This window comes from Branchiostoma lanceolatum, chromosome 7 (genome assembly GCF_035083965.1).
Source record: "Branchiostoma lanceolatum isolate klBraLanc5 chromosome 7, klBraLanc5.hap2, whole genome shotgun sequence".
Classification (NCBI taxonomy): domain Eukaryota; kingdom Metazoa; phylum Chordata; class Leptocardii; order Amphioxiformes; family Branchiostomatidae; genus Branchiostoma; species Branchiostoma lanceolatum.
The window spans coordinates 23967901-23994460 of NC_089728.1; the positions used below are offsets into that span (position 1 = coordinate 23967901).

General features: G+C 39.8%; 1 protein-coding gene across 3 annotated transcripts in view; it reads left to right on the plus strand.

Annotated features, from left to right (window-relative positions):
- LOC136438250 (uncharacterized) overlaps positions 1 to 22389 on the plus strand; it is a 118513-nt gene extending 96124 nt beyond the window's left edge. For 2 of the 3 annotated variants that reach the window (XM_066433014.1, XM_066433015.1), the window contains exons 63-99: positions 422 to 628; positions 852 to 945; positions 1189 to 1340; positions 1491 to 1602; positions 1755 to 1891; positions 2134 to 2282; positions 2476 to 2575; positions 3040 to 3185; positions 4474 to 4613; positions 4768 to 4897; positions 5300 to 5554; positions 6137 to 6343; positions 6581 to 6755; positions 6942 to 7093; positions 9081 to 9435; positions 9690 to 9869; positions 10011 to 10177; positions 10313 to 10491; positions 10773 to 10902; positions 11049 to 11250; positions 12313 to 12488; positions 12615 to 12804; positions 12991 to 13164; positions 13626 to 13824; positions 15000 to 15079; positions 15293 to 15391; positions 16303 to 16453; positions 16696 to 16838; positions 17223 to 17317; positions 17572 to 17865; positions 18168 to 18717; positions 18872 to 19040; positions 19277 to 19388; positions 19561 to 19703; positions 19866 to 19934; positions 20766 to 20865; positions 20979 to 22389. In XM_066433014.1, coding sequence (XP_066289111.1) covers positions 422 to 628; positions 852 to 945; positions 1189 to 1340; positions 1491 to 1602; positions 1755 to 1891; positions 2134 to 2282; positions 2476 to 2575; positions 3040 to 3185; positions 4474 to 4613; positions 4768 to 4897; positions 5300 to 5554; positions 6137 to 6343; positions 6581 to 6755; positions 6942 to 7093; positions 9081 to 9435; positions 9690 to 9869; positions 10011 to 10177; positions 10313 to 10491; positions 10773 to 10902; positions 11049 to 11250; positions 12313 to 12488; positions 12615 to 12804; positions 12991 to 13164; positions 13626 to 13824; positions 15000 to 15079; positions 15293 to 15391; positions 16303 to 16453; positions 16696 to 16838; positions 17223 to 17317; positions 17572 to 17865; positions 18168 to 18717; positions 18872 to 19040; positions 19277 to 19388; positions 19561 to 19703; positions 19866 to 19934; positions 20766 to 20865; positions 20979 to 21158 — 6293 coding nt within the window. In that variant the 3' untranslated portion in view covers positions 21159 to 22389. Of the gene's footprint in view, positions 1 to 421; positions 629 to 851; positions 946 to 1188; positions 1341 to 1490; positions 1603 to 1754; positions 1892 to 2133; positions 2283 to 2475; positions 2576 to 3039; positions 3186 to 4473; positions 4614 to 4767; positions 4898 to 5299; positions 5555 to 6136; positions 6344 to 6580; positions 6756 to 6941; positions 7094 to 9080; positions 9436 to 9689; positions 9870 to 10010; positions 10178 to 10312; positions 10492 to 10772; positions 10903 to 11048; positions 11251 to 12312; positions 12489 to 12614; positions 12805 to 12990; positions 13165 to 13625; positions 13825 to 14999; positions 15080 to 15292; positions 15392 to 16302; positions 16454 to 16695; positions 16839 to 17222; positions 17318 to 17571; positions 17866 to 18167; positions 18718 to 18871; positions 19041 to 19276; positions 19389 to 19560; positions 19704 to 19865; positions 19935 to 20765; positions 20866 to 20978 lie in introns of those variants that run through there. The other variant, XM_066433016.1, reaches the window with a different exon arrangement.
- The last annotated feature ends 4171 nt before the right edge of the window (positions 22390 to 26560 follow it).

Genomic DNA, 26560 nt, shown 5'->3' on the forward strand with positions numbered 1-26560 from the left:
TGTCTTTACAGGTAATTCCGCGGTGGTTAAATGGTGGCGGCATTTGGAAGTTAAGTAAAGTTAAACATTATCATATAAATCATAAATTATACAAATCAAAATACTTACGCAATTTAGGAGCAAAGGCTACAATAGCGTTCTCTGCTGCGATGAGATTTTCAACACTTTGAACAACTTGTTTTTGTCTGGTCTATGTCCTCGCACCTAAAAATCAAGATCCTTTTGATGGATCTGTCAACAAAGTTGGCATGTTGGTAGTCAAAGGGGGTATCAAACAAATCAGCAAAACGACATATTTTGTCAAATTATAAAGATCTAAATTAAAAAAAAAAGAAATTATATTTCAAGCGCAGCACGCTTTTGGATGAAATGTTGATTAAAAAGACTGATGATGACACTTATGGCACCTAATTGTTTTCAGATATTACAGTTACACATGAAGCAACCTACTACGTCACTGTTATTGGCTACAACGCTGTTGAGGACTCCAATGCCGCCTACTCTGCACCAATCATGATCGACACCACTCCACCAATAGCCGGCCGGGTTATAGAACTGAGTCGGACGGATGAGGTCAACGCGACTAGTCAAGACGGTGAAAGCATGGTTACCTGCACATCTAAACAAGGTTGTTTGTTTCCAATTTCTGATGGCAATAAAAAATTATCTTTTTTGATGCAAGACAATTTGACGAATAGCGACATATGTAAACTGCACAGTATGATTCTTGGCCCAATGAACAAAAGCCATCTATGTCTATTAAAGATCTAATTGATCAAAGTGTAATTGTGTTCTGATCAAGTCTATTGCGTACTAATCTTAATGTGTTCTGTTTCATATTGTGCAATCAGAATGTGATACTCTCGGCGTAAAGTGTCAAAAATCTCTCACTCAAGTTGCTGTGGCGTGGGAACCATTCCGTGACCCCGAAAGTCCGATCGCACGGTGAGCATAATCCTCTCCAAAAAGGGAAAATTCAAACCTAGTTTTTCATGGATTGTTCGAAACTATCAGGTCCGCACTTCATAGTTTCTAAAGCGGATTTGGCCGACTGGAGCTTGCCGTTGTTATGTGACAAAAAGTTAAAATGTTATTTTAGTGATGCAATTGTCGATATTCTACCGTGTTGGTTGATGTGTATTTGACAGGTCGATATGTTTGAAACTTATATCAAATTAATCCAAATAGGTACGAAGTAGCGCTAGGTACAAGTGCCGGTGGAGGACAACTACAGGACTTCACAGCCGTCAAGCCAGGGCAGAATTTCGTTGTCATAACAGGTCTAGACCTGACTTATGTCCGGCAGGTCTTCTCTACAGTGCGCGGAACTAATGCTGCGGGTAAGATGCTTAGCGACCACATTCTTTTTTAATGTTACCCTCTGTCTTAGCCATCTAATCCCGTGGGCAGCTATCTTTTTGAAGGCTTTACAAAAAAAATTACGTTACGGAACAGCCAAAAAGATTGACATCTGTATTTAACGTTGTCAGGTATGTCCGCCGTCACCACATCAGACGGTGTTTACATCAGCCGTGTGAGTTCCGGATTGGCGCCTCTGAGAGAAATTAGGGTTTGGGATGGAGAGTATCCTAATAAGGACTTGTGAGTAAGCCATATCCTGCTGATTATCAAAATATCAAATGTATTTTGCAAATACTTCAGCGTTTCGTCGCCACATTTCTAAAACATGCGCTGTTCTCGGAAGTGTTCCTTAAGGAACTGAATTATAACTTCCGATTTGATATTCTCTTTAGGGATTATCAAGACCACAACGAGGAGCTCTCTGCCCACTGGAACTTCAGTGGAGACCCGTGTCCCATCTCTAAGTACGAGTGGAGTATCCTTAAGGTGGACGGTACCGTCGTGCAGCCTCTCACTGTCCTCCCTCCAGGTAGAATGATATATTTCTATTACTATGGAATACAAAACAAAAAAGGCCAGTAATGGATTGCAAAACAAACTGATAGTATATCTGGAGGTTTCAGATAATACTTTTCATTCTCCTTTAGAATAAAAGAACACCCTTATACCTTTACACCTATATACATAGGAATAATTGGTGGATGATGCAGGAAAGCTTCTTTTCTCTCATGGAAAAGCGAAATCAAAATCAAAATTATTTTTTATGCGTAGGACAAATGTCTGGCAACAACAACGAACTACAGATGCGGGACGGTGAGACGTTCTTTGTTGCAGTAAGAGCCACAAACGAGATGGACTTCACTTACACGGTCAGGTCGGACGGCATCACGGTCATGTTGGAGCCGCTGATTCCAGGGGAGGTGGGTCACCCTGCTCTGCATTATAAAGTAGCTTTCTAATTGAAGACCGAATAGGCGAGCATGTACGGAATTAAGAACATGATTTTTTGTGACATATAATGTATGCTTTGTCATTTTCATATCACTGATGAACGGAAAGTAAAGCAAGAGCACTGAACATAATTATGGCAAATGTGTTCTTTGCTTCCTGAAGGTTCGCGATGGCGGCATTGTGGGCTATGACCTGAACCTCCAACCATCCATCACTACTTTGTCAGCGAACTGGGACAGTTTTGGCGATAGAAGGCAACAAGGTGAAGCGACATGGTGTTAGATAATGTACCTCTCTCTACACTCATTCACATGCATGTATAACATGATTTACCTACAAATTACCGCCTTATCTTGAACCACGGAGTCTCTAGTAGTTGAAAGGTACGGATATACAATAGCCAAGATTGCTTTGGGATATAGAAAACAAATCCTGAAAAACAAACCATATTCCAATCCATATATACATCGTAAGACAGGCCTAAGCACAACACAAACATCATTGATACTACCTCACATTGATAATTGCGTTTCAGTATAAAGCTTAGTGTTAATATTTTTTTTCTTTTTACCTTTCCTCTGGAAAAAATACAAGCTGTGTATTTAAAATGTTTAAGACGTATCTTAATCGTAGTATCTTAATGACTTCAACCAGTTCAATTGATAAGTAAAATCTTTTATGTTTTCGACTCTATTCTCATCGTTGTTATTTCACAACAATATAAAGGACATTTTGACGAAGACAAAGAGCAGACGATAGAGTATTATGAAGTAGCGGTGGGTACGGACCGCCGCTTCCCCAGAACCAGGAACAACGTTCATCCATACGTCAATGTGGGGCTGAACCGGACGTACACCTTCGAATACTTACAGGTATCAATGTATAGACTTTGTGTTTTTACACTCTACTCTTCTTTTAGGCAATGTGATAGACGGTTTAAGAAGCTGAGAAGAAAAAAGAGAGTTTTTGTATAGTTTTACCATTTGTTCTTTTAGAACTCTCACCAATAATAGGCCAAAAATGATAACTCAAGCAACTTGATAAGATCTTGAAACAGACGTTTCAGACAGCATCCGCTGTCTTTCGTCAGTGACTAACGATAGGACTGAGAACACCAGGCTTTATACCAAAACTCTGAATAGATATGTTATTAATGAGGTTAAGACAATTTAAGATGTCTTGAAATAGTCTTAAAAAGAAAATTAATTAAAGACAAAGTTTATGCGAAAGTTCAATTAGTTGTTTTAATACAGTAAAACAGTAACTAAAAGTTGTCTGTACGGGAGTGGGGGGTGGTGGGCAGTGCATTATCCTAAGTGCCTGAAAGTTCTTTTAGTTACTGTTTTACTGTACAAAAACAACAGTAGCTAATTGAACTATTGGCATAGACTTTGTCTTGAATTAATATTATTTTTAAGACTATTTCAAGACATTCTTAACCTCTTTAACATATCTATTCAGAGTTTTGTTATAAAACCTGGTGTTCTCAATCCTATCGTTAGACACTGACGAAAGACAGTGGATACTGTCTGAAACGTTGACTGTTTCAAAATCTTATCCAGTTGCTTGAGTAATCATTTTTGGCTTATCTTATTGCCTGGATGTCTAACCTTTATCAGCGTCTCACCAATAATATTTGTGTAGCATGATAAGCAAGGCTGATTTTTTCTTCGCTGCAATGATCACTCATCTCAGGGATCCAAGTGTAGATTTTGTAACTCCATCTTGTTTCTTGATCACGGTGTTTGTTCTGGCCTTCGTCGGTCAGTATTGACCACAGAAGAAAAAAACAACCTAATACACATCAACCCTACGGCAAAGGCTATGGCTAAACAGTCTCTGCCACAAAAGTCACATCTGTAAGCTGACTCAGTTCTGTTGCAAAATTCTATTCTGCGGGTCCATTTTTCTTCTGCGCTGCGCATCGGTCTAGCTTCTCCTGATTTCAGGTGCCTAGGCAATGTGCATCTGCATCCGGAACGGTCATTTGCAAGGTCCTCCAAGTGTTCCGTATCAATATCTAGAGCCCTTAAGTCCCTCTTACAGACATGTTTGAACCGCAGCGATTGAAGCTCCAAAGATCTTTTCGAACCTAGCTCACTACACCTTGAAATAATTCATAACTAAAGATTCCTTACTTTATAACATTATATTTCACAGCTAATTCCAAAGATAGCGACATACTACACCACCGTCAGGGCTCACAGTTTATCTACGTCCGTAGCGGAGGTGACCTCTAACGGTATACAAGTGGGTTATGGTGGGCAGGTATTCTCAGCGGGACACGTCAACGTCAACAGGTTAGAAATACTTACCGACGAAAATCAACAGATACGTCATTCTAATCTTCCGTTGCTAATTTTTGGATCCCCTTGTAATAACATTATAAGGATACGCACTAGGAAAAAGGTTACATGTACAATTCTGGCTAATGAAATTTCCTTTTGTCGACAGTTTTATCCCATCTACTGAGGAGGTGTCCTTTTCCTGGGAAGGGTTTGCTTTCGCCCTCCCGGTCCTGTACAGCCAGTGGGGAATCGGGTCATTGGATAGAAAGTTGACACAACTAGAGTGCAAGAAAGTAGTAAGTATGAATTTCCCCCTTAGATAGCTTCCAAAACCCTATTTTATACTCAGAAAAACAGCTGATTCGAGCAAAATGAAATCTACTCTTAAATCAGAGTTTCCAATGTACATTAGAGGTCACATTTGATTAAGTAGTCATTGACGTCCATCAGTCAAATGATATCAGTATAGTACCTTTTACATAGTAGCAAGCTTCAGCAAATTAGTTGTGGACTATGTAGGTACTAAGTGATTTGAAAGTAGAACTGTACTATTTTAAACAAAACAAACGTTTTTTTAAAGTTGCTGTGTCAAAAAAGCTATGCGGTTAAGTTATTCATGGTGGTTTCGTACGCGGTAGTTATTGACAATGCGGTAATAACCAACTACCTGAACTATAATGTATTTATACACGCTCCAGCAAACCTGTGAGATTCAGCAGACAGAAGAATGCACCAGTCTGATGGACACGTTTGATATCCACCCGCTCACAAACGTGGGGAAGGACACCGCAGTGGAAGCTGCAGACCTGGAACTTATCCATAATGAAACGTACACAGTGGTTGTCATAGTAACGGACCAGTCAGCGGAGTGCTCGCTTGCCTCATCACTCGTAACAGTGGACATCACCGCACCTAATCATGGAAGTGTTTGGGCAGGCCCTTCTATAGGCGATGTAAGTATTACATCGAATTGGAATGTATTGAATGACACAAATATGTTAGACTTACCGTCGTGATTTAACTTTAGTGGAGCTTGTTTTTCTGTGTATAGGAATCTTGCCGTTCCCATTCAGTCTGCGACCAATGGCAGTTAAGTTCGCGGTGCAGGAATCTTTACGATAGCTGACGTTAAACCATAATATATGTAAACAAGCCTCCCCCTTAGCTCTGACCCTGATACGTTCAAATGCTTTTTAATAAAGTTTGCAGTATAGATTTTGATGATGCACTTTATTGGATATCCACATTTATTGGATAACATTATTTCGCCATGTGGCCAAACAGAAATTGCGATCTGACGCTGCAAACTATTTATTATATAATAACAATTATTGTATTATTCCAGTATCTATTCTTAAATTTCTTAAACTTTACAACTAGTTGACAACAAGAGTTACTTATTAACAAGCAGCTGGATATGGTTTTGGATTTTCCAGTTTTATCATATCCAGGTGCTTTAGTAACTATTCTTGGCGTAGCGTATTACCTGGATGTCTAACCTTCATCGACTTTACAACTAGCCCTTTCTTTTTCAGTCTGTCTCCTACTCGGGCAGGACCGACGAGCTGCATGTTTCCTGGGCGGGCTTCTCTGACCCGGAGAGCGGCATCGATCACTACAGGATCGCGGTGTTGTCAGGAGCAGCCTGTTCAGCAGACTCTGATGAACGGTTCCAGGAAACGGACTTTGTACCGGTTCTGTTCAATATCACCGAATATACTGTGACAGACATCTCGCTTGAGGTGGGTCTTTTCTGCAACTTTCGTATATGTACTTTTAGTTTTGCTTTTGTTGTTTATTCTTTTAGAATATTGTTTGTCATGTGTTAGAGATTTTTGGATCGTACGGTTAACGACTTTCATGGTTTGAAGTTAAAATGAACTTTCCAAGCTGCTTCAATTTTTAACAATTTGATATAATAACGATTTGGACTTTTGTCGATAAACCAACGCAAAAATGTAATGATTTATTTTGCCCAGCCCGGTACCCCGTACTTTGTGAGGCTGCGCGCCTTTAACAAGGCTGGCCTGTCAATCATGACGGAGTCTCCGCCCATCCTGCTGGATCTGGAGGATCCGGTTGGTGGAACGGTGAAAGATGGGCGGGACTTCAGTAGTGACGTCACTCATCAAAGTTCAATAACCACCGTGGAAGGTAAGAGAGGTTTATCTTAAGCTTTTTAAAGTGACCAAGTAGTTGTTAAACAAATCGTCCATATGAACCACTTTCAAAAGGTGAACTACGCCATGTTGACATCTATTGTGCCTAATATGATCATGTATGAATGCTAGAGCTTACAAGCTGAAGGTATTCAACAACATTTCAATTTCTCAACTGAAGGCACGTTTATCTACCTGCCAACCCGTGGTGGCGATAAGTGCCCATCCCGTCAGTACTTGATGGAACGAGAGGAAGATGGGTGGAGTCCTGTCTCCTCCGGCTCTATCTATGGCCTACTTACTGACCACAGGATACTGTTCACCCCAGATGAGGTATGGTACTTTATTGTGATTCAATGTCGGAAAAGTTGAAAGGAATTCACATTGCAGGAGGATGTTACATGAAAAGTCAGCAGAAAGATTATTTGAACCGTGCACTTTATTACAGTGCTCCAACTATGACTCAACACTAACCACAATGAATATCAGCTTTCCGGCGGACCGACTCCGTACAACCTGTGACATTTAGATAGTCCCTGGTGAACTTTTGTTGCCTCCAGTAAAACAGAACATCCCCGGTAGAAATACACTTAATGCAGATAAATATAAAGTTACATATTGTTTAGCGGCACGAAACAAGAACTCACGGATGCCTCACTTTGTTTGGTAAACTGCGATGTCATTTGAAAAATGTAGTATTGGTTCTCAGACACATAGTAATGACTGCGGTACTCTGTGCACAGATTTGCATAATAACACGCCTTTTATGCTCTGTTGGGTTAAGGCGGCAAAGGAAGTATTATTCCATACATATCAATACATATCCTGTTACTATTGATACCCTTGTCGCACCACAACGAAATTTCACACAGTTTTAGACCTACTTAAAACACATTGAATAAAGGTTACTTTAATTTCTCTACTGCTGGATTTTGGGTTAGAAATACATTTTGGTTAAAAAAAACTGTGTATTTCATGGGTTTACGCGCGCAGGCGGTTACATCAACTCTCATCATGATATTTTACAAAAAAGAGAGCTAACCCCATACGGATCATTTTCGTCAGGGGCTATTTCGTTTAAAATGACGATTACCTTATTTTTTGTTGGGCCAAAAATATCAGAAACGGCTATTTTTGGGTCATATTTTGTTAAAAATTCGCGAGTTAAAACAAATTTGAAATCTATGCAAAATAGCCTCGGACAATTTTGATAAGATAGCGATAATAAGAAATATTTAATTACTCCAAAGATCTAGTCTGTTCTTTTGGGCTGCGCGTTATGCCGCAAAAGTCATAACCCGATCTTACACAAGCAGCTCGTTGTCTCCCGCGAAATCCAACACCTGTGACGTACGGTCATTCCTTTCGAACACCATATCGAACACGTAGAAGCCTCTATTCTATTTGGAACACCTCTGTCAAAAAAGCGCTAGTAGGGATCGGCGCGGCCTATGCAACATTCGTGGAGGAGGCAACTTCCGAACCATTTGGTTGAAATCAAACATCTAGAATGCAGTACAATCCAAACCATGGCCTATAAAACAATTTTGTTATTATACGTACACCTGAGATGAGATTGGGTACTGTAATAGACCTTGTGTCCCCGAACTGCTCCGTAGTGGAACATTTCGAACTGTGTTCGAGTTCGGCCGCGCACCTGGCTAGGCTTGCGGGCGAACTCGAACACGAACACGAATAGAGACTCACCAATTCCTTATTAGACTCACCGATTCCTTATTAGACTCACCAATTCCTTATCAGACTCACCAATTCCTTATTTCACACGTTTATTGAACAGCTAAGTAATACGTCCATCTGAAAACAATGTACCATGATGCTCTTTGATTCCTATGATTATTGATCTTTGTTAGTACACGTGAAACTATTAAGTATTTGTCAATTTTTTTAATCTTCGATTGTGATGATCATAGAATAGTGAAAGTCTAGTTGATATGTAAAGACCTTGATCTACTATAGTTTTTTTAAGGACAAAGATCTATTTGTTTTTGAATTGTAATAAGATACGCAATTCAGCCCAAAGGGCTGCGATGTATATCAATTGAATAAACCATTCATTCATTCATTCAATTTTCAAGCCTGGGCTGCCTTAACCCAACAGTAGATTATTAGTACTTAGTAGTTTTGAATGTGTTTTAAAGGTTTCAATCGATTTTGGAGAATTTTAATATTTTTGAAACGCTTCTTTTCTGATAGAACAACACAGTTCAGACGTTTGTCCGCTAGTTGTTTAAATAAAGGATTGAATCGATTTGAAGTCATACATTTTGCATCGTTCCGCGACGTTTGTCAATTTCTGTAGGTAACATTTGGTGGTGAAGACGGCTTGTCCATCACCATGTCTAGAGATGTCCAACAGACGAGGATGTACTCAGGAGCGTACTCCACCCGGGCAGACTTGCAGGGAGGCGGCTCCTACACGTTCGACATGATCGCTGCGAGCGGCGACATCAAAGCCGTCACCAGTGTTGTGTTCTGGGACGGCCCAGCAGGCGTGGTGGGAGACTTGGACGCTCCAGTAGAGCAGTGGGCTCAGCAGGAAGGAGCGACCGAACCTCCGGATTGTACATGTTGTCTTGGAAACAACACCGGGAACCTGACAAACTACACTGGTGTCGTTACAAACAACACTGGGGACCTCACAAACCCAGCCACAGGTAATCTGTCCAGAGCACATATCCTGGATTCGTTGCTGAATTTTTTTTGGTATGATTGTTTTTTTTACAAACTATACATATGTTTACAATTGTTTGTTTATTTTATTAAACTTGTTATGCTTTATTTGTAACATTGTTCAAATATCTTAATTCCAGGTTTAAAAGTACTAAGCAAGTATGTCAGTATGTAATATGATGAGCGTATGATGACAATGATACCTTTCATGATGATAACTTCTCAAAATTACATTTAGCTCCTGTGGGACGCGATGGATGTCTGTGCAACTGCACTCATCATCTACTTGGATTCAGTACAGCCGTTCCAACGTCGACACCCCGCATGACAACAGTGGACGACGAGTCAGTTGTTGGGGATATCGTACTTTCTGGTGATCACGTGCCATATAGAGGATGTGGACTTCAAGTTCACCCAGGTTAGCCAAAGATTGAAAATCTGCAACTGAATACAATTGCCTTAATCATAGACATGTTTTAGTCTTTTTACATTTCTAAATGCATTTTTCTCTAAGTAGTTATTCAACTACTCCGGTTACGTTACTCTTTGTCCTGTAAAGGTATCGTAGCTGGAGGTGTGGTGGGACATTATGCCGTGTTGTGGTGCCGCTTTGCCAACGATACGGTTGAGCCACTTCAAGAGATGACAGCTCTAGACTTCGACCCAACAGACGGGTGGCACACCTACGAGTTAAAGATTACTATAGAGAGGACTTTCGCTGTTGGGGTAAACACAAGTTTTGCAAACCTTTTCAAGGCATATTTGACTGAAGCCTTTTTTCTATAGTATTTATGGTGATTCATATAAAACAATTTGTTAGCTATGCGTGTACATTACACACTTATTTCTTTACGAATGTAGGAGGATTGGAACCTGGAGCTTATCATAGACGGCAGATCGCTGGTCATCATGAACGGCATCCCAGTTTTCAGCGAACAGGCCCAGCTAACCCTGGCCGTCTGGAACCGTGGGGACTTCGTACCTGCAGTTCAGGACGTCTTCAGCAGTCCGGAAGGGTCTGCATCCTTCAGAGATCTGAGGTTAGAAACATCTGTGTTTTATCTCATTAAAATATTTCTGGCATACAGGAAGATATTAGATAAAGTGACAAAGGGGAGGTAATTAATGGCAGGATTCCCTCATTAGGTTAGTTGGAATGTTTACTATACAACTTAAATTCTTCAAACTCTTTCTTTAACCGATGGTTGGGGAAAAGGTTGTATTTCTCATGAGGGCAAATAGCAGGTATGATGTGCATCTGTCTTGATATTCTTTTCTGCAAGGCTACTTATGAAAAAAAAAAACCGCTAATATTTCATAGGTTCCCACCGAGCGCAGATAACATGTGCCGCTTTGGAGATCCATTTCGTCCTGGGGACAACAGCATGTCGGTCTTCTATGCAGGAGTGGGGACCGAAAAGTTAAAGGATGATGTCGCGCCTTTTCGTGAAGTCAGTTAGATTTCAGTTTTGAATCAGTTTGTACAATTCAAAGTGCCGTTGATTTTTTCTACTGATTATCAAACTTGTTTGGTATGAAATTCCTAACTACACGTAGTACCCAAACGACCATTAAAAAAGCCACAACATTTTTACAGGTCACCCGTCCCTGCGTGCCCTGTGCTGAGCCATGTGACAAGTTTGCCTGTGACCCGGACTGTTCCAGTCTGGTCACTTCAGTCTTCCACGTCAGGATAGACAACCTGACTCTCAGTCCTAACGTCAGCTTCAAACAGCTGGACGGCGTGAATTTCACAGACGTCGCTGCCGTCTACTACATCACAGTCAAGTCTGTATCAGGTACCTGGTGGCAAAATGTTTTAGCTTTCAATACATGCATACATATGTAAGATCAATATCTACTGTATCAATTGCTCCCAATCAGCTTTTCAATCAACTGTTTGCCTGCATGTTTGGGCATTTATACCTGCCAAACAGCACCGCCCGGCATGTCCACTTTCTTCTGTGGGCCCAACATAGAAAATGCTGCACGGTTGCAAAATATTACAATGTAGATTGACATTCAACCATGCAAACGATGTGGTAAAACAATATAAAGTTTTCCTTCAAAAGTTTATGTTTTGTAATGGACATGAATCGTTAAAAATGTATCGTTTGTACAACACCGGGATATGTCGCAATGCATTATTGTTGTATATACTATCATACCGCAGCAGGGCGTACTTGGGCATTTTCGCCGGATCCCCATAAATGGCCATATTACATATATTATCACAAAATGACACAAAAGTAACTGATTTTGTTAAGAAAATGGACTAAAAGGTTACCAAAATATGGTGCCGTGAAGTAAGATTTAAAGATTAGGTACGCTTGTTGGGGACTGGTAGGTCCCCGGTTCGAACCCAGGTAAAACCTTTTCTGTTTCTTTTTTTTAAATTTTTTTTGATACTTTTTATACAAGGAGGAAATATATTGTTTTTTCTGGCGTGTTCTTCATCTTTTTCTTCTTCTTCTTTTGCATAATTTATGCAGGAACTTGTATATCCCATACGATAAATGCTACAGATGTCATATTTGATTTGTAGGTGCCTTTAGGAAAGGTGAATGCACCACATACATTATGCTAATGAATGCTAATGAGTCTCATTGGCATATTTTATGCAGAAACTTTCATTTCATTTCTTCCAAATGCGCCCCAATCAGGTTTTTTAAAAAGCTTTCTTGAAGCTGACTTTGAAAACAGTTTATTTCATACCAAACTTCACAAAACTGAAGAAAAAAACACTGCACTTGCGCAATTTAGTTCTTTTTACAAACTATACTTCAACTGTTTCATCACCACCAAAATGAGGTCGTATGGCCAGCTTTTTTTAGAAGCTTTCTTGTTTTTTTAAAAATCAGGATCAGGTCGTCTAGTTTTGTCTTCCTCCAATGGCGTGAACATCGACGTATCACCTCCAGACATCCAGGAGATATACCATGTGGACATGTCGTGGGATGATAAGGAAATAAGCGAGTACCAGGGAAGCAACAGCACCATCGCCGTTAGGTACAAGGCATTTGACAGAGAAAGCCAGGTGGGGAAACTGCCACAGTTTTGGGTCATTATCATCACCATCTCTCATGAAAATTTCAGGCATGACGGCAATGTTTTCAGAATACAGCATAACAATCAAGGCCCTACAATCTTATTTCTGTTCCAGGTGGTTGAGTACAATTGGGCCATAGGAACGACTCCACGGGGAACTGACGTCCAGCCTTTTAGGTCAAATGGACTAAAGGAAATAGCAGTAAACTCTGACCTTGAAGGCTTTTTACATCACGGTTCAACATATTACGTCACCCTGAGGGCTGTGAATGGCGCAGGATTACAATCTGTAGTTACGTCCCCAGGTGACTCAGTCTTATACACGCTTTTTGAAAAGCAAAATAGATAGAGAAGTCATAATCCACAGAGGTCAGACAGTGACCAGCTTATTACCGCCGCCTAGTGGAAACTATCGTTACATACAGCAAATCATTTGTGAAACCGTCGATATAGGTCAATATAAAATAATCACGTATTTTCACATTCACTAGGTGTAAAAGTCCTCCTTGGATACCCGGACGTTGCTCACACCAACTCGACAGTTCCGTTTGGCGAGGACCTGCCAGATGGTGTGTTTGCTGACGACACGGTCATGGTCACTGAGCTGACCTATGCAGGGTTATCCTGGGAGAGCCCACGGGAAGAGGAAGGTATCACGGCCACCTGTGAGTAAATCACCACTGAACGAATTCAGTTTTTTTTCATGTTTTAGCTTGAACTGAGGGAAAGATGTTTTCCGTACTTAGAGTACACAAAGCGACATGGTGTATAATCCTTTCAGTGGAAGCATCACAGCCACATGTAGGACTACATTTTAATTGAATAAACCATTCATTCATTCATTCACATCTTTTTACCTTAGGCTACTTATACTTTTTCTATTGACCGCTAAACATCTCTGCATTTTCTAAAGTTCTAATATAAAAAACGTAAGTGATACGTTACTACTAAATGCCAGATGGTTTATCTTGTAACAAGACAACAGACAAGATATATCTTGAGTAGTAAATGTATCGGACTTAAGAAGCATTGGTTTAACCTTGGCTGCTTAGTCAAATTTAAAACGTGTTCTATGTTATTCGTCGTAGTTCAATCTTATTTGTTGTTCGATCTTTTGTAATTTTAGTTTTTAGTTTGAGCAGTGACGCAAATGGGATGAATGACGTCCTTCCACCTACCCGGGTCGGGGCCGGCGATTCTGGCTCCGTGATCATTGTCAATGGAACTATTCAAACGCACGGAAAGGTTTCTAACATATCTGATTTGCAACGGAATCGTGTAGAGGAAGATGCAGAGTCAAATAAATTCCACATGGAACCCGGGAGGTACGTGAGAGTAACGTTTTCCAACAATCCAATCTGTATATGTCTTATCGATTACAAAATTTATGCATGTTTGTTATCTCCATGAAAAATGGAAATTTTTCATGGAGATGTTGTTTTGAGCATGTTTGCGTGTGTGTGTGTTAGCGTGCGTGTATTTGTGTGCGCCCGGATCCTTTAGTCAGCATAACTGAAGAACTTCTGGATGGGTTGTAATAATATTTGGTATTTAGGCAGGTGTTGAGAGAACAAAGGTCAAGGTCGATTCTGGGACCCCTGGTATGTGACAGTGGAGCTGCATTGGATTTTTGTCAAAATCTTCGAAAGAAAGGAACGGCAGGTTTTCGTGTTATTTAACATGCTGGTAGCTTGGACAGAAATGTACACAGTGAAGGGCAAATTATGCAAATTGGGTCTGAGTGTGCATGTGTAATGAGGATGATCTATATTCCCATTATAGACATGATGTGACAGCTTGCAGCTGTTAGTTTCGAAACTGGGTCAAATATTCCCCAGGGACCCAACAGGTTGTGGACATGCCACAGAGGGAAAAAAAAACAACCTGTAGACTTGTTTCTATTATGTGGATAGTTTAAGAGTTAGTTGATATAATGAAATGGTGATAATGCAAATCAGAATCTAATTCCCAGAATTATTGGGGTCATTTTATAAACCTACTCCGTTCAATGGTACGACAGTTAAAAAGTGCAACATATGTAACTGAGAAATAAAGGGACATTGAATTTGATAGATAAGAGCTATATAAATGAAGACCTAATATGTATAATCAATAAGAAAATACTGTAATTCCATATTGGTAGATAACAGGAATTTCATACTTGTGGCATTTGGAAGTAATGTACTAACAGTGAACATAGTTGAATATAAATTATGCCAATGTGGACCTAATAATCTGGGTTGCATAATATATATTTCATGGAGATTCTCTGAACTCTTGTTCTTCAATGAAATGATGGTTTTATGCTAATCGGTAGTGTATGGATATCTATAGTATTAGATTAAGATCATGTTGTCTTTAGATAAGATTTTTTTTTAAATTAAACCATGTACCAAATAAACTACTAAAACATTTTTCACAACAACGCTCGAAAGCACATGTCTTCCTTGGCCTTGTAGCTTATACTAATACATTGTATCTACGCTTCCTTACCCTTCAGAACGCTGTATCCTACACTGCGTGCCTGTAACGGTGCCCATCATTGTACATTTGTCAACGTGAAAAAGATGATCTACATTCGTAAGTTTCTGCTTTAAGCTGCTTTCAGCCTTCAATTTTGATATAGTAATTGCAGACGAACAGTGAAAAGTAAATGTAAAAAATTGATAATTCGTTTGTTAGTCTATTGGCTCAATCTTTAGGAACGTGTGGGATTGAGTACGATGTTGATTTCTGTACATCGTTGACGGACGCTGAGAAAATCGCTGTGGAATCAATTTCCTTACACAACAGGACCATGTGATGTATTTGGGACATCCGATCATGGCGAGAGCGCAGAAATCGTCCTGAAGAGGCCAACCTCTGAACCCATCTCTATAAGAACGATGAAAGGTTGGGAAAAATGCTTTCAAATTCACCTTAACGATAATTCCATGCCACTGCAAGTACATATCCTAACATTGGTATTTTTCTTCAATAATACCTCTGTCTGATTGCGTCGTTTTAGTACAAATGTGGTTTTATAATCTAGACGTACATGCACATTATTAGTTACATCAATAAATCTAGTAAAGCACAATACTTTGGCTATTTAGCTACGTATACGTTTCAGATATGTACGCAGTACCTTAACATGAAAGCTTATATTTGGTAATGCTGACCAGCTTATGATAAAAGAGATAAACTGTACTAAACGAGATAACACGATAGCAAGCACTATTTACCAATTGCTGATGTCACATGTTCGTAAGGTCATCTGTCAGAGTCAATTGGAATATTGGAGAAGTGAAACTGTACTTTGTTTACTTTAACCCTACTTGAACGCTTTTTTTGGCATCCTGGGAGTGTGTGTGTGTGTTCAGGTCTGCCCCTCCAACTCTCAAACTACTTATCGAATGACCATCAAATGTTCAGAGAATGGAATCATTTTTTAATGTCATTTGCCTAAACTTTTAAAAAGTGTATTCTCGTTAAGCTCAAAGGTATGCGGCAAACTTTTCACAAATGGATGTCAACAGAATATCAATATCAACTGAGACAACTGTTCTCAATAGCAATAACAGCGACGTTAAGATTACGTCATAAAATGATTATAAAATAGGACTGTTTAACAATAGCTAATGGTTTAGGGCTGATCATTTACCGACGGAGGCCATATGTAAACCCCAAAACAATGAAAATAGATTAAAGACGTGTATTGAAATGTTTTTTTGGGGATCTGAGTATGGTTAACTCTTTTATTATTCTAATCATATTCAATTTTGTGTCGTGAGTACATTTAAGCTACTAATTTTTGGTTCCAGGAATGAGAAACGGAACTACCTTGGTGGTAGGTTTATTGACGGAAGAAGATGTTTCCACTGAATACACTTCGGACGCGTCTGTCAACTTCAAGTCCTTCATTGCTAATCCTGACTTTACTGCAGGGTTTACCGACCGCTGGCTTAGGCACAGGTATAAGTGATCAGTCTACATAAAGGGGCGAGGGAAGGTTCTATCAAGTGCTTTTCATTCAACCCTTTTCAAACCATTAACCTTTTGGGGGCACATAGAAAAGAAATTGTTTACATAATGAGCGATTGAGTTAACGTGTTAATTTACGTGTATATCCTTGGGGAATTCGTTAATTCCGTTGTACATTTGACTTAAATTGGTTCCCATGATGTTTCAGTCATGAAACATTGTTTTGTTTACAGAGTTAAACTTTGGTTTGGCGTGAATTTCTTCGTCACCACGCTGGGAAATGTGGAGGTACCAGGTCCCATCAACATCACCGTGCCAATCAACACAACAGAGATAGAGCCGGGACTGGAACCACGACTGCTCTACTGGAACTATGGTAACATACGTTATTTGTTGGTATTTGAGACTACCGATTGTGATTAAGGAAAGTTGCACCTGCATTCTGAATGTAACCAAGACCATCCAGCTACATTGTGCCCCTAGCAACTTTTGAAATGTCGTTGTGCGAAAGAAAGCATATATTAAGAAGATTGTAACGTATCTGAGTATTTGCAGTAGGCGCGTTGTTCATTCAAATCAAATATTGAGTCAGAGAGATAATGTATATTTCTTTTAGTAACTTGTACGGCTTTTTTTAAATAACCCTCAGGGAATCTTGACCTTTTGCATAATATATGGGGTGATTATTTCCGAATGAAGCTCTCAAAATGCATTTCGTTTAATTTTTTTCGCTTATTTTATTTTACAAAACCTACTGCAGAAATACAAGAGTGGCAAGATGCACAGAGGACCTGTGACAGAGGGATGTCGGTACAATCTATGGTTGATTGGTCAGACCGTTACGCCCATTTCCAGGTCAGCACTGCGTTTCTAAGATAAGTTTAAGTCATAAACCATTTTGGTGACTTGAAATCAAAAACACTCTTGCTTTTGCATTTGCCCTTTGTGATGACTTTCACAGAAAAAGTTTGTGCAGAATCAAGATAACTATTAAACCAAACAATTTATCTGTGTATCTATTGAGAAAAACTACATGGATAAGTCTTTTCCATCATTATTGTCAAACACGTCACAAGATATATTTCCAACAATTTCGCCGCCCTTCTCAGGTGTGCAAGACCGATGTTAACAACAACAAAATAGGTTCTGAGCAAGCCCGGGTGCCTAGAAGTGTACAAGACACTGAACAAATCTTCCAAGGCCCGGCACACTTCGCCCTCGCCGCTGTAGAGAAGAGCTTCTCGAACTCCCGGCCCGTCATCGTTTCTCACAGTCGCGTACAAGCACAGGAGGATGAAGAAAAGGCAATCTGGATCAGATATTTTGACCTCGATGGGGATCGCCTTTCCTTTTCAATCTCCGTTCCACCCTTGTTTGGAAGTGTCCGACTTCAAGAGGAGGAGGTTTGTAATCATGGATTTGAATTGAGCACATCTATATTTTGTCATCCTCAATTCTAAAATCTGATATGAAATAAAAACAAAACCAATCATAGGGTTTGCCTTATATCACCAAATGCTGCTAGTGACACAAAGTCACAGGGTTCTTGATTATTTTGTTGCAACACGTATTGTATGTCAGCTCATGTTGTCATGTGTTTTTAATTGTCTAATGTTGGTTTTCAAAAGTACATATCAAACTAGGAACCCCAAACATTTTCCTGTTAAACATTTAATCTTGTTCACCTTGCGCCTTTCCTTTCTAGGAATACGCAGTTGTGTTCTACAACCCTTGTCTTGACTGTTACGGCGCAGACAAGTTCAACATTTCAGCTGTAGAGACGTTACCAGTAAACATGAACCCGCACAGCATCAACATAGAGCTCGTGGTGGAGGTGGAGCCCCGCAATGACGGCCCGGTTCTGTTTGTCCTTGTTGAGGATGAACCCGCTTTGATAGTTCCGACCAAACGATTAGACCTGACGGTTGAGGTGAACCGTGTGTCCAATGTGTACTACCGAGACCTCCACGTCGTTGTGGGAGCATACGATGTCGAAACGGCTGACACAGTAACTCTGCAGTTTAGTGCTGAAAGTAATGACACCGTGTCCACATCACAGCAGGAACGGCGGGTTGAATTAGAGCCTGCCTGCACCACCAACTCTACGTGGTTTTCAGTTGTTCGAGAACACAGCAGAAACGATTCCTCAAGACGTCTACATCTGGACCCGTGTGACATTCAGGCACCGCATCCCGTACAAGACATGGCCTGGGTATTCACTACCCTCACCTACAGACCACATAGAAACTTCACAGGTGATGCATTATAGTCTTGAAAGACATGAATTCATGGCTATGGAGTGTATTTTTTTTCTTCATTTTTTGTGCAGTTTTATTCATGTAGATATCCTCAAGTTCTTGGTTAAACTCATACGAATTGAGACTGATTCCAATATATTTGTATTAATAGGTAAGGATGTGATCAAGATCAACGCCATGGATCAACATGGCGGCCTTTCCCGTGTCGTGACCCTTGACCTTTACGTTTTGGAGAACCTGTGCCAACACGGCGGAGAATGTGTTGGTGATGGCACTGATCCTGACTGTACATCAAAGGACAGGGCCAGTGGGTTTGATGGGTAAAGGTTTATAATCACACTCTTGGTGTTTGCTGCGGTACGATGATTAAAGCCATAGATGCTTTTTGTTGGCAATAGTCTTTTAACTTCATCTAAATCAATTTCAAAAGACAACATGATCTTATATCAATAACAGTAGAGAATACGATGCGGTAGGAAAATAATCATTTGATAGCAGTACAACGAGTTGCATACACGTTATGACATACTTTTGATGAGTATGTCCTCATACACAGGTACTGGTGCAACTGTACGAGCGCTCCCGGCTGGTCAGGCAGACTGTGCGAGACCGACTATGACGAATGCCTTTCAATGCCATGTCCGAGTAATTACACATGTATTGACCAGGTGAGAAAACAGGCTTATAACTGCAACACTCCGAAGCTGGATGTTATTGAGCATTTCAAGTCGTATTGTTGAGAAGGTAATATCACAGGAACAAATATTTATAAATCATAATTACCATATTCAGAGGAGGCAAGGGCTTGTCGGATATATATTACCTCCATCCCATAATTAGGTGAACGGTTACGTCTGTGAGTGCGGGAATCCCGGCTGGCCCTGCGCGGGATACTGGGAAGCCTGGCAGATCTGTTTGATCGTGTTGGCTGCTGTGTTCCTCCTACTCCTGGTAATTGTCTTCTGGAAGTGGAAGAAGCCCAGGTATGCTTGATTAAATATCATTATTGGTAACCCTGCAGGTGCGATGATTTTGTACAGCAAAGACCTCAATAATAGTCTCTTTCTACTATCATGTTTTACCAAGCATATCCAGTATAGTCTATGTACAAACCTTGCACACTTTTATCTTCATTACGTCTACAGTATCAAGAAGGCAGGTTCTATGTTCTTGGGAAGGTCAAGAGTGTCACCAGCGACAACTTTGATTCAAGTGTAAGTAAATATCGCATTGACTGTTCATTTCGAATCTAAGCGTGAAAATCTAAGGGTGGAATTGCCATTGGCTTATACAGAATCTAAAAGATCAATGCTCATTACGGTTTTGATCGTAGACTTGTGTGAATTCTTACTCAGTAAAAAGTGATGTTGTTAACATTTATATTTTGTTAACATTTTACGACGCCGGTAACGATTTTGTTAGAATACGTATCGTGTTTTGCATTTTTTTATAATAGCTTTTTATCAGTTTTAAGTATATAAAAAATATTCCCGCAGAATTAAAGCAGAATTTAAGTTTCAACATAAAGTATCATTAAACCTAAGAAAATTTAAGTCAATCTTTAGGAAGAACTCTTATGGACACGGCATTCCAGCCAGTAAATTTAAATCAGACCATGTTGATTTGATTATATGGATGACATCAGCGCGCGCATAAATTTTCGTTCGTTTCCAAAATTGAAAAAAAGGCCATACTGCAAATCATACAAAGCAGCTGCAAAATTAGAAAATATACGCTGTAGATTGCAAAAGAATATTTCGGAAATGGATGTTAATATTGTAGAATACCAAAGTCAATTCCAAAGTCAAAGAAGAAGATACTCTATGTGTTTATTTTTGTTCATCCTTCCTGGCTACATAGACTTGAGGCAACTTTGTTTGCCAAACTTTTTTATTCGCACGCTCGCATCAGGTTTGGGGTTCCCAGATGATGTCATCGATGTAATCAAATCAACATGGCCTCACTTGGAATCTGAAATGCTGGTAGGAGATTCTTTTATCTAGTTGTAATGATGTTTCTTCTTTGTTCTATATATCTTACATCAGGAACCCAGTTCATGGTGTAAGTGGTGGCGACAATGACGTCAAGCCATCTGAACCCGACTGTGTTACTGGGACGGGCAGGGCTGGACCCGTCTCGTGCAAGGTAAGACTCGGGCTACTGAATGATCTCCACCGTCGGAAAAAGAGAAATTTTAATATGCGGGAAATTTACGTTTATGTATTGAAATAGGTAATGAGAAACATCTCATATTTCAGGTACGCAGCGCTTGGGATGATGACGACTCTTCGGATCGACGGGCTGCCGCCTTGCTGAACTGGGAGTGGGGCCCTAAGAGCAGTGCCGAGACACGTGACCGTCCCATGGGTGTGGTGGCTGGTGCTGTCACTGAGCTGAGGCCGCTGCGAGGGACGCCTGTTAAGAAGACCGAACCCTGAACGAGAGAATGGCCATCATACCTATTCGGATTTTGACTTGACAAAAGCGCTTGTAGGCATTTGCTTCAGCCAAAAGTGTAACTGTTGAATTTTTGGGGTGATTTTTGTCAGATAATTTCCTGAATGTAATAAGTATGTTATTTCGCAATAATTCTTAAACCGTACCAAAATTTACATTTAGATAAACAGCAGGAACGTCTGATGCTGTATATTAATGTACGATTTTCTCCCGAGTATAATGCAATGTAATGTCTCATTAACCCTCATCCGACCGACACATTTTTGCGACGAATCTGGCCGTATGGGGTCCAAACGGACCCCATTTTGCTTTGCCCCCTAAATATATTTCTGGTAGATCTTATTGTAGTTATTGTGCATATCCTGTTACAATAATCTATGGAGAATATTTTGACAAGTTTTGGTGTTGATGATTAATGCTCATTATCATAATTTATGCAGAAAATGCGGAGAACCCGCATTTTCCTATAACCCTATCTAGACTGGGGGTGCAAAAAAAGTGCCCGCGCCAACTTTGACATCGTATAACTGCCAAATGACGTATGCTAAGCCTACCATAATTGGTGACTTTTCCTAAAATTTGTTAGCAACAATTCCATGATAATAGTTTGAGCTTATCATTTTTCCTGTTGCCATGGCAACGGGTTTCTGACAGGCATTTTATACAAAAAGTCACTAATTTTTTTAAAAACAATGATATTTCTCAGGTTTTCTTGCTCAACCACACTAGTTTTCCAACATGTATAACATCATATGTATTTAGATGTAACTTTCCTGATTTATTATTCATAATTTATGCTAATTTGATTACGTAATTGCTAAAAATCCAAGATGGCGGACAAGATGTTTATTTTAGGTATAAACAGGCTTTTTGCCTTCAAATCTGTCACTACCTGGTATTTTCTTAACCAGAAACATTCAGATTAACGTTTCCGGTCGCTTTCTTTTGTGATTTGGAGTCATAAATGGAAAAAATGTAATTCAAAAATTTCAAAATTGCCGATCCAAGATGGCGGATCCCAGGGATCGCTAACGACACATGACGTCATTCTATGACGTCATTTTTACATCAACGTAATCGCCATTGACGTTGTATGCCTTGGCATACCTTAAAATCAACAATACACTCAATTTTGTTTAATACCTTTCAATATTATGGGACTTCCCTATTTAGCCTATAAAATCACATCGATGACGTCATAAATACGTAATATTACGTCATAACGTCACAAAATTTACAGAAATTATAAAACTTTACGTGAATATCAGTCCCTCCAAATTTGGTGAGAACACATTGTACCGTTTGGAAGTTATGAGGAATTTCTTTCTATAAACAATGCGAAATCATCTGGGGTCCGTTTGGACCCCAGCGGACAACACGCACACTTTAGAGTATAACTTCCGCAAAAATCGGCCAATCCCGGTAAAAATTTCTCAGGAGTTGTAAGACATGTACATGAACAAACTCATGGAAGGAGTTTTTTCTCCAACGAAAGATGTTGATATGGCACACATTAAAACATGCCTGGGGTCCAAACGGACCCCATACGGTCGGATGAGGGTTAATAATACATATCAACATTCATTCATTACATAAATTTACCTTTTTCATTACAATAAACCTACCTTAATCATGACAGTTGGTTTTGAATTAATTCTTCTATTTGTTGTTTGTTTTTTCCGCTTTGCGAGCAAATAAAAATGCTAAAGCAGCAAACATGTTTCTACAGAGTTGTCTTTTACGATATATGCAGAGAGCCCTACAAATATAACTGGGGAGCTTGTGAATAGTACTTACATTCAATGACGTGCTTTATTAATCAAAGTTATCATAAGAGATCAGAAAATGAAAACAACACCTGAAAGCTCTTCAATGACTTGTCTTCGTTTTTATCAATGCCTGGATGAGCACTACACGCTTTTCATAATGGACATGTTTTCAATTCTCTACTTCTACGTTAGCCTGATTGAATCAAGTTATAGTGGCCAACCCATCAACTGGCCCCGGGAGGGGCCATTAAAGCCCCGGACAGTGGAGATTCGTTACACAGTGATTGAAATTAATTAATAATCCGAAATGGGGGACGACGTATTTTGTTCAGAATTTGTTCCTCAAATTTCCTACTTGAGACATGCGTGTGTGAGTTTTGGATAGTATCATAAACCATATACATGTATTTTTTAAAGTCACCATTTTCCTAGCAGTTAATTACAAAACGTTGCTTCAGGACGTTATAACTAAAAAAAGACATCTAGTAATTGAATAGTATCACTTGCCCATGTCTTCAGGAGAAAGAAGTGTAGGTTAGCGGTGTTATAGGAAAACGAATTGATGACATCGATCAGGGCGCGCATTTCTAAAAAAAAAAATTCTTTCATTTCGGAGATGGTCCGCATGGTAAGAAAATATCAAAGATCAGTGTCATTTTCCACAGGTGCACTTTTTGAATACAGGATTCAAATACTTGGTGACCGTAAGACCTATTATCTTTTCTGTGAAAAATATACTTTTTGTTTTGCTTTTTATTGGCATATCTTCTTTTTGTCGCTCTCGCATGAAATTTGGAGTCTGCATGGGTAATTTCCCTTACTTGCAGCCTTAAAAGATGAGACCGATGTTTGACACACTCACACCGAGCCATTCATGTGACCAGGGCGTCTTAAAATGGCACATAGGGGTGGCGCCCATCTCCATTTGTATACCCCTTGGGCAACACAATTGGGCAAGTCACTAAAGCAGGCACTGCACGAAATGGCCTCGTATCCCGGCAGATACGTACAGGGATTCCTCCGGAAATATTCCATATCCCGGTGCGGATTTAGCGTATCCGTTAGTTACGTTGTATCCGCCTGTATCCGTCAGTATCCGTCTGTATCCGCCAAGAATACAGAAAAATCCCTGTACGAATACGCCGGGATACGAGGCCATTTCGTGCAGTAAGGGGGCTAGTCCGCTGGTAGTGTTGTGTGTGTTTAACTTATATACTTTTCCCCAAATGCTGAGTGCTAAGCAGAGAGCGCGGTATGTACCATTCTTTACGTCTTTGGTATGACCCCGCCTGGGATTAAACTCATGACCTACCGTGTGCTAGGCGAACACTCTACTAACTAGGCCATTGTACCGGAAATACCGAGCCATACCCTTCTAGTAAATATGGGGTAGCTCTCCTTAAACAGCAGACCTTACGATTAAAGAACATCTTCTAGTTGAAAATAAGACCTGTTAGTGATCAAAGTCAGGGACCAGAAAGTAGATAGTTGTACTCAAGCCACTTTATCTATTTTGACACCAATTGACAGCCATTTCAAAAGTTTGAAAAATGGTTTCAATTCTCCTAAAAACGTATTTTACCGAAGCGTAATTCCTTTTCTACCCGTTCCATTTTCTATTGACTGTTATCTTTAACGTTAAATCACTGTTAGTGCTGATCTTTAAAATCTTTATTGAGTGTGCCACTTGGCATCTACATTCATTGTGCTCACATAATATACATGGGATAAGACAGTTGTCATATTTTAAAATCTACAGTACGTATAAGAATCTTACGCTGATATGTTGGTTTATTGGTCATTATTGCACTCTTGAATTGTAGACAGATAAGGAGAGATTCGTCTGATGATTCCAGCTACCTGGCATTGGCAGAAATAAGAGAGCTTACGATTATCTGTTTGTACTTTAGACATTGAATATGATTCTAAACAATCCATTGAGCATTTTGTCATTTGCTTAGTGTCATAATGAGAGAATGATGGGGATATTTTACCTTTGGAAAATTTACCGCAATGATATAGCCCCAGCGTGATAAAGGACCACCGTAATGAGACGCTGTATATCAGTTACCTTGTTCGCCAGTATGATTGAAGCCATTTCTTTTTCCCCGTGCCTGTGTTTGCTTGCTTGTTTGTTTGTCTGTGGACAGAAAAACTCAACAAGTTGTGACTGGATCAAAAAGCCATGTGAAGGTAAAAAAGATAAACATATTTCATCATTACTCTCCAGACGGATTCTTATTCTTCCGCAGCATAACTTCTAGTTTTTGAATCGCGTGATTTGGACATGCACTGCTCAAGCCTTTCCGTGGCTGTGCGGGGTACAGTGCCTGGCAGATCTGTTTGATCGTGTTAGCACTTGCAAACGTGCCTGACAATAGTATTCCGCAGGAATTGGAAGAGGTGCTGGTATTCATGTTATGAATTATCATTCAGCTTTGTTGGATATGAATTGCAATTTTATCCAGTATTCACGGTTTACGATTTACAAAAATGTCGCGTGGTGGCGCTTTTTGTGCATTTTAAGTATAGAGAAAACAGATCTGAGAAATGTTGGTCCTAAATCTCTAACGGTGAATCGAAGAAACACGGGAAAGGTGTCTTCGACCTTATTTGAAACCCTTTATCGTGATATTCAGATTCCTTTTGAACAATTAAAGACTTTACTGCATTTGTAAGTTCTTCTTAAATGCCAGGCGTTCGACATGTATTATCAAAACATTGTAACAGGAACCTGCCACAAGATAACGTTTTTAACAGCAGCCATGTAATTTTTTTCTGTTGACATATAAAGACAACTGAATGTTGGCGCCTGCGTTGAAATCGATGGCTCATGTCACAATTTGGTCACCGTACACAGTAACGCTATTTTTGTCGATTTCTCCATGTGGATCATATGGGCTTCAGATGAAATTCATACCGTATCTTTTTTTACTCCCGCACACTTATAAAATTGGTTTTAAAAATATACAAACGATAATCGATGTAGGTCTGTATTTATTAGTATGCTTGTCATTTTTCTGCTTCGATTTCACTATTTATTTCTCTAGGATTTCTGTATTATTATGTATCTATTATATTTGCTATTCCTGAGTCGCCAGCTTCTTTTGGAAAATCTTTAGATACTGTTTAAAAAAGAGGGGTCTGCGATAAGTACAATTTCTAGACATATACATATAATCAAATGTATACATTCAGTCGGCCAACGGTTATGCATGCATTTGTATACGTGGTAACGGTACGAGAATGCATCCTGCACTTTTGAAGATATACTTAGAGCTATAAGGGATATAAAGAGATGTAGGAAGAGTCACGGACATCCGTGCAAAAAACGACCCCGGCAGGAGTACATACAATATCCGGTGTCGCGCCTAATGTTTGCTCCGACAAATTTATTTTCTGTGGGGTCGTGTGCGTTAATGTTACGGCAGTATTAGGGCTAGGTTTATGGCTATACAAAGTCAATTTGTCACTGGAACCTAAGTCCACCTTTTTAGTATGTATATAAGCCCCATAAAGTACCGAGTAACTGTCACTAGAAACCCCATGAAGTGGCCGGGTAAATAATTGGTAGGGGCAAACATCTGCCTCAACACTGGTACATGCCACGTAAT